The sequence below is a fragment of the Montipora foliosa genome, chromosome 11, assembly GCF_036669935.1.
Source record: "Montipora foliosa isolate CH-2021 chromosome 11, ASM3666993v2, whole genome shotgun sequence".
Lineage (NCBI taxonomy): Eukaryota > Metazoa > Cnidaria > Anthozoa > Scleractinia > Acroporidae > Montipora > Montipora foliosa.
In genome coordinates, this window is record NC_090879.1 from 16,312,903 (window position 1) to 16,325,402 (window position 12,500).

At 39.8% G+C, this 12,500-nt stretch overlaps 1 protein-coding gene across 1 annotated transcript in view; it reads right to left on the bottom strand.

Moving 5' to 3' along the window:
* Nucleotides 1-4,537, bottom strand: part of LOC137974757 (CUE domain-containing protein 1-like) — a 15,183-nt gene extending 10,646 nt beyond the window's left edge. The window contains exons 1-2 of the mRNA XM_068821730.1: nucleotides 3,666-4,537; nucleotides 780-824 (exon numbers count right to left, since the gene is read on the bottom strand). Coding sequence (XP_068677831.1) covers nucleotides 780-824; nucleotides 3,666-4,272 — 652 coding nt within the window. The 5' untranslated portion in view covers nucleotides 4,273-4,537. The remainder of the gene's footprint in view (nucleotides 1-779; nucleotides 825-3,665) is intronic.
* Between the last annotated feature and the right edge of the window lie 7,963 nt (nucleotides 4,538-12,500).

Consider the following 12,500-nt stretch of genomic DNA (forward strand, 5'->3'; position numbering starts at 1 on the left):
GGCTTGAAATTGCGACCAATACAGTCGCATTTGCAACTAAATTTGTTCCCTTTGCGACTAAAATATCTAGAGAAGTCGCAAATTTGCGACTTATGTTCACCTCTGCTCTTTCGAAACAAAAGGATTAGCAGTTGCCAATTTGCTGCTACTTTAATAAAATAAAGAAAGAAATAACAAAATTGTTTTGTTCCTTGCCGTGAATTTTTTTCAATCTGAAGATACCTTAATTGTAGCGTAATTTAGCTGCAATGTCACTTCTTTCGAACGTGGCGTTCAGTATTCTTCGCCATTTTAAGCGGTTTCTCTACACACAAGTATTGCGGGCTCATATTTTGTTTTGCTAAACCGCTGACAAGAAAATGCAGCGTGAAGATTCTGCGACACTAGAGTTGCGAAATTGCGACTAAATTTTGGTATCCTGTCGCGAAGTTGCGACTGGATTTTTTTGTTAATTTCGAGCCCTGATACAGCGCAAAAACAAGCATGGTAATCCCATCTTTTTATTGCATTTTTTAAATTTCCTGTGTATGAATATCATTTGTGCCAAGTTTGAAAAAAATCTGGATAGTACGTCATGATTTTCAAGGGAATTGCCTTAAGACTCTTGCTTTAGTAAACAAAACGATAAAAACCACAGACAAGCGATATAAGATGGAAAATCCAAGTAGCACAGGATGAGAAGACAACAGAAACTCAAGATTTACTATCCCATAATACTCTGGCATCTCACCATATCACACTTACACCATTATAATACCCAGGGGTTAAACATCACTCACCAAGACTGTTCTTGGCCTCAGCAGCTGTACTATTTCTTTGTCTGTCTGTTGAGAAAAGACCAAATAAATTTTGATGAGGATGTAAAGTTTCTGTCCTTTAAAGTTGCCAAGGGAGTTAAGGACCAGAATGAAATCTTTGACACCGTACCACAAAACAGTAAAACAATGGTACATTTAGAGTTAATTGCTATTGAATGCAAAGATGATACATGTAGTGAAGAAAATCTGAGCACATGGAGAAATCTCAGGTCTCTTTTTCAAGACCTTTTCATGCTGATGGTGTATAATGGCAGGATCTTTCAAGGGAAAATGAATATGTCATTACAACAGGGCTTGGCTTCTGATTGATTAGCTAAAATGAAATCATATAATTTGCTGCATGATAGACCTTTCTTGCTGCATCATGAGACCTGAAAGTGCCGCATAATTTCCAAATTGTTTTCGCACCCTATCAGAAGCCCTGTTACAAGAATCTTGAAAACTGATGCTGGCTATTGATGTAAGCACAAACACCAGTCCATTGAACAGACACTGGGAACAATAAAGTTGCACATTTAGGGACCATAAATCTTGAAACATGATTTCCAGCATTTAGACGGATGCTTGTTGTTTTTCTAATATCTCTGAAAATCGAGCTTTCATAAGCAAGGCACACGTAAAGTTACAGTAACACCACAGGCAGACAACCCTAAGGATGCGAGAGCGTGTGACGTCACGTTATTTTGAGACAGTTGTAACGGCCGATTCAACTACCGGTAATCAAGGAAAATGTTCCATAAAAACTTCAAATCGCGATGTTTCTTTTCGAAAACTCATTTTATGGACAGCCAGATAAATAAAATTCATTCACCTACTATTTTCTGCGTTGTCCTGAGTGATTTGATGGGTTTTTGGGACGCTTCAATGTCCTCTTCAGATCACACGCATCGTCACATACAATATACATAAAGTCCCTAACCCATCAAATCACTCAGGACAACGCAGAAAATAGTAGGTGAGTGAACTTTATTTATCTAGCTGTCCATAAAATGAGTTTTCGAAAAGAAACACCACAAGTTTTTATGAAACATTTTCCTCGATTAGTTGAATTGGTCGTTACAACTGTCTCAAAATAACGTGACATCACGCACTCTCACATCCTTAGGGTTGTCTGCCTGTGGTAACACGAAACTAAAACAGAAATTACAGGGCTAAAGAAGTAACATTTTCTGTTTTGTTGACCTGTCACCAATCTCTAAGCTAATTTGTTGTAACTGACAGTTTTAGACATTTTTCATTTTAGGTTAAGGGGGATTCAACTATAGACTACGGTGGCCCAAAAGGGTCAATCACAAATCAATTTCCCAAAACACAAATCAATTTCTCAAAACACGAACCAGTTTGACAAAACACAAACCAATTTCGCGAAACACAAACCAATGGACTGGGCACTTGCTCCATAATTATCAGAGAGAGCCTAGAAGGGACTCATTCCCAGGAATTTCCGCGTCCAACATGGCGACTTCTTCATGTGAGTGACAATTCATCGAGCCTTCGGTGATAAAATGTTTTGTAGCCATTGCGGTAGCGAGGTTGAATCCTGTTTTAAATTCTGCGTAAAATGTGGCAATCCTACGTCCCAGAACTCTGACGATCATTCCTCGGGCTGCGAAACGATTAAAAGTCATAGCAGCAGACCTGGATGCTCGGGGACTTCCAAAACTAAATGCCCCATCAGATTCTTTCAGTTGTTTAACTTCAGTTCCATCTGGGTATAGCAATTTGTAGGACTTCACAGAGCTGTGGAAAATTTCATTTCCGTTATGTAGAGACTGCTTTGCCACAGCTAACTTTAGCACCTTCTCACTATCTGCTGTTTTAGGAAGCCTTATGGGAAGACTATTTCACCGCTGAGGCTTAAGGATACTTTCCTCCTCCGTAACCCATTATTCCAATGTTTATTGTCACAGGTTCGTCGTTTCGCAGCCCGAGGAATGATTGTCAGAGTTCTGGGACGTAGGATTGCCACATTTTACGCAGAATTTAAAACATGATTCAACCTCGCTACCGCAATGGCTACAAAACATTTTATCACAGAAGGCTCGATGAGTTGTCACTCACATGAAGAAGTCGCCATGTTGGACGCGGAAATTCCTGGGAATGAGTCCCTTCTAGGCTCTCTCTGATAATTACGGAGCAAGTGCCCAGTCCATTGGTTTGTGTTTCGCGAAATTGGTTTGTGTTTTGGCAAACTGGTTCGTGTTTTGAGAAATTGATTTGTGTTTTGAGAAATCGATTTGTGTTTTGGGAAACTAATTTGTGTTTTGGGAAATTGATTTGTGTTTCGCGAAATTGGTTTGTGCTTTGGCAAACTGGTTCGTGTTTTGAGAAATTGATTTGTGTTTTGGGAAATTGATTTGTGATTGACCCTTTTGGGCCACCGTAATAGACCGCCCGATCCGCCCCTGGATCCACCCCTACTGTATAACTTGAATGATACAGAAACGATTGTGATAATTAATTTGATCCACACTTCCTGCCTGCACTTGAATTCTGATTGTTGAAGAAAACACAGCTGTTTGGTAAATGTGAATTTACTGCAGGAAGTTTGGGTAGATCAAAACAGGGCAAAACGTGATAAAATGATATTTTAAATCTTTAGTGTATTAAACAGAAGTGATTGTTGTCATGTACGAATCGAATACGCTGCAGACAGATGGTGTGAACATACCGTAACTTACCAATAAATAATCTTGCATGATCTAAACATTGAAAAGATACATCTGACACTTCGGTGAGATTTTTATCACATATTAACACACACTGAAGTTCAGCAAATGTCTAGCAAATGTTTAGCAAATGTGTTTGTGATGAAAACGTTAACCAAAACTAATTTATTAACCAAACCTTTCTCAAGAGACAACATGAAATCACTGTTGTGTCGAAGCTCACGCATAAATTCCTCGTTCTGAAGAACCATTGCTAATTTTTCATCCTCCAGGAATCGTTCAAGTTCTTTATCCATTCTATCCCCAAACGTTCCAGGTGCCGTGACAGGAGTTGTTGAAGGCCCAAGGCGCAAGAAATCGTCCGGTAATTTGCCAAGCAATGGTGGATTCCACGCAGAATATGGAGTCGCTGGTAAAGGCCGAGACGATGGACTAGAAATTGAAAGAGATTTGTCTTCCCTTGGTGTGTAAGCTGGGGGCGGTTCTGACTGATTCAAAGAACTGTATGACGGCAAAGGAGGATGTTCGGAATCTGTAGAAGCCGTTATATTGCCATCCATATCAATCCCCATTGATAAAAGTTGATCAATTGTTGCATCCACTAGCCCGTTGTTAGCACGTAAAACAGCTTCAATCACATCCCGATCAAGAGTTGGAAACATGTGTTTAAAATCGTTCATAGCTTCATTGAATTCCAGTTGTCTCGGTTGGTTGTTTGGCCGTCCTGTAGTCTGTGGTCTCTCAGGAGGCCGATGCATATAATTTGCACCGTACACAGGAAGCATATCGTTCTAATGATTCACGCGAAATGACAATCTGATTCTGTCAAGTGTACGGTAAAGTGTACCAAGGTTTACGTATTTGCAGCCAAAACTTTAGGCTGCCTGTTTTCCGAAGTCAACAGTTTACCAAGCTAAGCCTTTTCACAATCGATTGAAGAACTTGAATGAAGCACTCTATCCAACAAATTAAACATTCGAATTGTTTTTATGCGGAAGGTTTCCCTTTCGATTTTTTTACGACGTCCTAGGTCCAGGCTCTCGCCGACATTTTCACCCATCTTCCGAGGGTCACCAACCGTACAGCCAACCGTCTGGAAGTTACCGGTGTGCATAATTCATAGCCTGTGAAATTTTCGTAAATGAAATTAAATTATTTATTACATTTCCTTTTTGGGTAAAAGATGATCCATGAAGCGAGTAGTAATTTACAAAAAAAGAAAGCAATGATCATCTCTAACGGGCTATAAAGAGGGTGGTAAAGGGTATTTTTGCGACTCGTGATCGGCCCTTTTTTTTTCCCCGTGCAATGTGAAATGGTTTAATTTTTCCTCGTGAATCGTGATTTCCATAGTAGCCTTGAAGCGTGATTTTGCAAAATTATTTTCCGTGAAATGAGAAATAAATGTTTAATTCGCCGTGAACCGTGATTTTCATCATGATGTCTTTGTTATTTTCGACAACCGTTATTACGTAATAAATGATGTTGCGTGACCATGACGTCATGGTTGATCCCTGTTGCGACAACGTGGTCTGGTTTTCGGTGATCTTTTGCCAGCTACCATTTTTTCATCCTCTGTTTCGTCTATTCCGACCATGATGGCAGAAGCGCATCAAGTCCATCAACGTGATGTCCGAGACGACCAAAATGTGACTGTGTTAATGAGTTTTTGTTTAACCGAAGGTAACAAAAAAATATTGATTCACAAGGAGAAATCCCGTTTTCCGTTTTCAGCTACAGCCCATAGAGATTTCGAAATCTTTAAGAATGCTGTGTTAGATTTTTGTGGCGTGCAATCTTTAGCTGAAGCCAAAGGCCTTGGAAGAAGCATTGACTGCTCGTTTTTTTCTCCTTTTTTTCCGTGAAGCGTGAAATGCTTATTTTATTTTTCGTGAATTGTGAAAGGACCGTTTTATTTTCCGTGAAACGTGATCTAGACCTCCCCTTTACCACCCTCTATAAAACGAATCGGCAGTCAATAATCTCTCAAGTGGCTTCGCAGCTCAGGGGTGGGTACATTACCTTATCAACAGAATCTTGTTTAAGCTTTCATATCTTGATCACCTCATGATCAACTGATGTGCTCGATAATGGTTTTGTAAAAGTACAATGACTTAGGTGATGCAGTCTCGACAGAATAATTTGAAGTTTGTTTATTCGGCATGTATAACTGTGACTGACGTTTAGGACCATGCAATCTCGCTGAGGTGGTGAAGAGCGAGGATTTGCGCCAAGAGTACACGTACAAGATCTCGTGGTAATGGACCGTCAGCATAACCTAGGCGAGCCGCTGCTCCTACCCCTTCTAGAAGACGTTAAATCTAACTCTGACAAGTGGTGCCAAGAACACTGCGTGGCTGTTACCTGTTTCAAAGTGCGACAGGTGTCGAAAGTCAAACTGACTGCGTCTTTGGTCTGCAAAACTGCCTAAACTCCTCCTCGTGTTTAAATAACGCAATGGAAACACAACGCAACTTTAATCTGCTCAAAGCATCATGGGTAACACCACAACAATACATTATAATGCAAAATCCTGGCAGCCCACTTATAAATCACTTGGTCCAGCGGGATTTTTGTAGAACAACCCAACTCGCAGAACAAAGACTTTTACCTCCTCCTCGTCGTCATAACTGTAAATGTTTTGAGGTCCAATGGAATGTAAACTCATTTTATTGATACATTTTTTCAACAGCACAAATACACATCCGTCATCTGAAAAATAGTAGCGAGCAAAAAGCTCCTAAAACACTTGATCCGCTTGCCCCAAGCACGTGATGTCCTAATCTCACAAAAAAACATGTAAACAACAACTTACTGAACAGATGATATAGTGTACGTTCATTAAAACTGCCATTTGTATTTCTTAACATAACGGTAACATTGTAACCACCAGTTTCACCCTTTACGTCCCAAGTGCTTGCTTTTTTTGGCGATAAACCGTTCAGCTGCATGCAACAAAACATCCTCATTGAAGCATCTGCGGTTTTCGGTCAACGTGGGCTCAAGTTTGGGCATCACGTGACAACTGTAAACACTTCGTGTTCGGGGAGTCACTGATTTGGCTCAAATCTGGTAAGTTCATCGTTCGATAACTGAATTTTAGGGCCATCGTCGTGTACAGAAGCCTCCAGCCTGGCATAATTAAGCTGGACTGTGGGTAAGGCCAGGCCTTTGACGGAAAACAGAGGTAAGAGGTGGTTTCATGCAGACTGGGACGCCTAAAATGCTCTGTTGTAAACATGGCGATTGACGAGTGAAGTTGTCTCCCTGGCCTTTGTGTGAACGAATTCCAGCACCTACCGATACAATTTGGGCAAGTTTTGAAAGCTAATAACTTCAATCGAGGCCGTGGTATTTTGCCGGTAGAATTCTTTTTGGGCAGAGTGAACGAGGCTACTTGACAAGCACGAGACTGGCCCTCATCAAATGGTTCAAGCGAGCGCGACCGGGGAAAAAGTAGTGAAAAGAAGACTTCTGGCTGGATACTAAGGAATAGCCCTCTTGTGTGCTGTTAACGTAGATTTTTGATTTGTGAACAAGTATTTTTTATAGAAAATTCGCGACAAAGTCACGCTTTTGTCGCTGTTATTCTCGTAGCAAACAACTGGCCTTTTGTAATTTCTTGTCAAAGGAACGGTATGATGTAAATAAGGGAATACTGAGATTTCTATTTGCAAATTACCTGTCCTCTTACCACTTAAGTCAAACTCTACATCTTTGTGCAATAAGGGCATTCAAAATTTCCTCTTATTACTCTATAAAAGAATGTTGTTGTTTTCTTAAAGGGTTTTCCTGCTTATATGAAAGATACGTTTTCTCTCCCGTCCTCTTCTTATATGCATGATCTTCGCGGAAATTACATTCTGTCCCTCAGTAAACCTGGAACAGCCAGTCATGCTCTTAGTTCTTTCTCTTACGTATCAGCTCAGTTGCGGAATGCGCCACCTGATTTTGTCCGTACCACTGAGTTTAAAAGAGAAGCCAGGGCCGCATTTTGTACAGCGGCTTTTCTTTTGAATGTATATAGCTTAAAGAATTAATTATGTACCTGTATATGCTATGTATTTCAGCTGTAAATGTAATGCCTCGAAGATATTAGCTCTTGCAGTTATTCTGAAATTCGAGATGAAATAATAAAAGTTTATGCATGCATGTAAGTATGCTACATTAAGCAGGGCGCGTGCGTACACTTTGTAATCTGCGACTTCAGTGCTTACCATATGACAGATGAAATGGATGTTCTCTTGAATATATAAGCCATCGAATTCTTACGTTAAATTGACAAGGGCGGTCTGGAGCTGTGAGTAGGCGTGGGATTTGTCACATATGGTTTAGGGGCCGACATATCTCTCCCTAAATGCCGTACCGGGAGGCAAGGTCGGTAGCAGAAAGCAGCGAAGAGCCAACTGCGTCCAAAAGCGATCGCACGGGCCGAAATCCCGGGATGACTCGTTTGGTACGACGCTCCAGCGCCGGGTCTGGAGGTACTGCGTTTTTCTCTCTTGTTCAAACATTCCGTCCGCGCATGCGTAAACGTTCTGGCTCTCCGATACGTAGCCTACCAAAAAAAAACTAAGATGCTGGTTCAGTTACGAGGAATTGACATTTCAGGTAAACAGATTCTACAGACATACTGACTCGTAAGGTTAGAAGCCCGCGTGTCTGGTCTTCGCGAGACAGAGGTGAAAGATGGTTTCATGCAGACTGGGACGCCTAAATGCTCTGTTCTAAACATGGCGGTTGACGAGTGAAGTTGTCTCTGGTTTTTCTGTGAACGAATTCCAGCATCTACCGATACAATTTTGGCTAGTTTTGAAAGCTTTAAGCTTGAAATAGCCCTGGTTTTTTGTGCTAACGTAGACTTTCGATTTCTTTACAACTTTATGATTACAGGAAATTCTTGACAAGCAAGGCATTGCAATTCACGAGTAAAGGTTTCTCTCTGGCCTTTCTGTGGATGAATTCTAGGACCTATGGGTACAAGTGTTTTTGGCAGGGCTGCCTTTATGGAAATCAGGCTTAAGAGAGTGTTAATGAAAACTCATTCTTGGGTACCCCCTGTTTATCTTTGCTTGAGAGCTAATTTGCATAAATATCTCGTAGAGCGGTTTTCAATTGAGTGTCGAGAGTAATTAGCTAATAGCTTTGGTTTTTCATTACTTCATTCAAAGATTGGTTCAAAGTTCTCGCGCCATTTTTTCAACCAATCAGAAGTGAAACCAAAACCAGTTGTGGCTCGTGCGTGCACATTTTCCCGCGCTTTGTGTCGGCTACGTGTAATTACTTCGAGTTTTGATTGGTTTACTGGATTGTCTCCGTCCTTTTTGATTGGCCAAAGTATTTACTTTGGTGTTGGTTTTACGACACTCGATTGAATCTCGCTCTTAACTACGTGGAAACAATTGGTTACAATTTTTTTTCTTTAATTAGCTTTTTTTAACCTATTATTTCGAGCAGAGAAATTAAAATGATTATAAGGGGCCCACGGGATTTAAGTTTAGTTCAGGTGCCCTAGAGTTCAAAAAATGTTTTTAAATACTCATTTTTCCCTAGAACCTCCACAGACTGGAACCAACTCCTGGCTGAAGTAGTTACTACTCAGTCGTTCATTCGGTTCAAGGAGAAAGTTTCTGCTCTCGTTTTTCGGTTATGCATATTGCATTTATACGTATTTTTTAATAATACTTTCTTCATGTAGCATGTTAATGTAATTTGTAATCTTGTTGGTGTGGTGCTAGCTTGTTTCAGGCTCCCAGATAGTTCATTTTTCGCAAGCATTTTTTAAAATCTTTTCCGACTATCTGGAAGCCTTGAACAGGCTAGTGTGATGCCTCATTGGCTTCACTAACTCTAACTCAATAAAGGTGAAGTTGAAGGTGAAGGGATTACGTATGGCCACGGACTATTGTATCGTAATGTCTTTTTACGTTGTTTTACTTCACAGAAAAGTTTTAAGTCTAACTGGTGGCTTCCGTCCCTGATTCTACACGTACCTTTTACTTTGTTTGCATTTTGCACACACAATATATTCAACTCACAAGGTTGCTGCCTAACGGTCGCCCCCGGTCGCCTGGGGCGCCTTATTTTCGAGCGGGGGCGACCAGATTTCTGAACAAGTAGCCCGAACGAGCGCCTTACTTGATTCATCCTCACTTTCTTGTAAATATGATCCCAGCTGGAATTAATTAATTCTGGGCTCTTGAAAAAATGACTCAAGCCACTAACTTTTAATGTTGGAAGCCCGAAGGGCTCCCGGACAATTTTCTTAGGCAGCAGACTCTGAACTTTGTAATTCAAACTTAAGATGACAGAAGATTTTGTTGAAACGTGTATTTCTTAAAAAACGTTGTGTTATTTCTTAGAATTGAACAATAATTTTCTGTCACGTGCACGCACCGCGGAAAGCCAAGTTCTTTACTTTATTTCACGCAAAAAGGGGCTCAAAAATACATTATCTGCCTAGGAAATAAACATTTATTAGAGCGTGGGCAAAACCTTTTTTTCTGTAAATTTGACAAGATGTGGTATGAACAGTGTTCATTAAAACAACTGAGATGTCCGTGTAGTCTTCTGGATGCCTTGCGGCTTGTGCTAGTGCTGATATTTCCAGATGATTGCACAAAACAGCTAATTACTGAGCTGCCAGTGCGGCAAACCAGTCGGAAAATGGTTGTCATTTCTCCGTTTTTTTCCCGTGTCAGAAAACATGATGGAAACCTGTCTCTTCCCTGCTAAGTATCGGTTTTTTGCCTAGAGCATCGTGCGCGTATCTTTGGTAGGTTTCACGGGCTAGTGGAAATGCACAGATTTTATCAGGTGGACACAGTATGGTGTTTTATTGGATCTTTAAACAAAATATACCTTTTTGGAGCTCACTAATGAAACATCAATTCGATAAACAACACAAGCTGTGAAAAATGAACATCTGGAATCTTAAAAGCGACGAATAATTAGCTTGACCAACAACTGCATCTTTCGCCTTCGGATGTCAATAGTTTGTTGACCGTAGTGTGATGTACAACACTGAAACCAAATGGCAAATTCTCTGGTAACTTTTTCCATTCTGGCTGGATATGGGTTTAACAAACTCAGAGAAAGAATCGAACACCTTGAATGCATCTGTGTTAATCGTTCTCTGGTTATTTATACTTATTTTTGGTCAACTCTGCGCAGTCTTCAGGTAAAAAGATAATTGGAAATGTGACAGTCAAGAATAGACCTTTTCGGCTTGTACATTTTGTTTTCCCAATACAGATCATGTGATAATACTCATGCTTGCATGCCCTCATTTTAATGAACAAAGCAAAAGACCAAACCTCCTGAGTATTATCACATGATCTGTATTGGGAAAACAAAATGTACAAGCCGAAAAGGTCTATTACTTGAAATAAAGCTTGTTGTCTATTTTGCGCTTCATTATTCAAGGAAAGGCTCTTCAGAAAAGGGTTTGATCCTGAAATTTATTTTGCTGCGTATGGTAATTAATTTTGACAAGATTAGGTTTCTTGTTTTCACGCACGCAATGAAATAGAAAGGGTTTTTGCCTCTAATAGCAAATATGTTGTGTGTTTCAATACATTTTTCTGAGGAAAATTCGTGTAATTGTGTAATATTCGTGTAATTGTGTAATATTCGAGCTTAACAAATTTGCATACGTGGGTTGAAATGTGATACGCTAGGATTTTTTATCAAGATGGCAGGAATGTTTTCTTTCTGCATGTCAAATGATTGATAGTTAGCCAAGTTTTTAACCTCACTATTTCTTTAAGTTCCTGGTTAGTTCAATTTAATCCTACGACTTACTAGTGCGAATATTGTTTACATCACGCTTTTTGGGAATTTTGAGTGTCGTGGAATTAAATCATTTTGCGTGACATAGCCCCTTTAACACCAACATTTTTCAACAATATATCGCTTTAATCTAACCCAAAAACTTTCAGATAGTAAAAAACTCAATATTTATTAACCATTTCCTTCGCTTATGTGCTTGTCAGCATTGTTATTTGCGATAAATCTGTTTTTGTATCTCATAGATGTTTAGATTTTCAATTACAAACTGTGTTTTGATTGGCCGCTCAACCTCATAGATAGTTCACCCTGAAGTCAAAATAGATACGTTTCTCAGGAACCCGACAAAGAAGGCTTCCAGACCCGACAGATGAAATCTAAATATTCAGTTAAGTATTACAGCAATCAAGTGAAGCTATGATCCTCTCAGTTATGAACGCAATTTTTGCAATTGCGTAAAGAAGCCTGAAATATTCAGGACTTCAACGGGGTTTGATCCCGTTGCACCGGTATCGCGAGGTCACGGGTTCAAACCCCGTTGAGGTCCTGAATTTTTCAGGTTTCTTTACGCCATTGCAAAAATTGCGTTCATAACTGCGAGGATCATAGCGTCACTTGATTTCATATCCGCAGTTCATATATGATCCATTTCATATATATCATTTCATCATTTATTACAGCAATATTAAAAAAACAAAACGTGATCACCTTATGTCAACTGAATGAACTACGGGAAAGAATATTAGGGTGCTTTCCATTGGGAAATCCGGATTTAGATCTTAAAATCTGGATCTTCGGATTCCCAATCGAACACAAAATCTGAAAACTGATGTTGCCGCAGATTCACTCACTGGAAAACCATGTCAGGTAAGGATTTCAATCAACAAAATCCGTCGCCAAATCTGTTTTCGGATTTTGTGTTTGATTGGAAATCCCAAGATCCGGATTTTAAGATCTAAATCCGGATTTCCCAATCGAAAGCACCCTAATATTCTTTCCCGTAGTTCATTCAGTTGACATAAGGTGATCACGTGAGCCTTTATGGTTGCCTAGCACGAGATCAATTTATTCCTTTTGACAGAACATCGTGACCTTCCCCTTGATTTATAGAAGTCAGAGACTGCAGAATTTAGTGTTTTTATCATCGATTAATCTTTCGTTGAGAATTCGATGCAGTGTTATCTATAAAAAGTATTATTTTTTTCTTCATCTGTCTTTTGGCTTG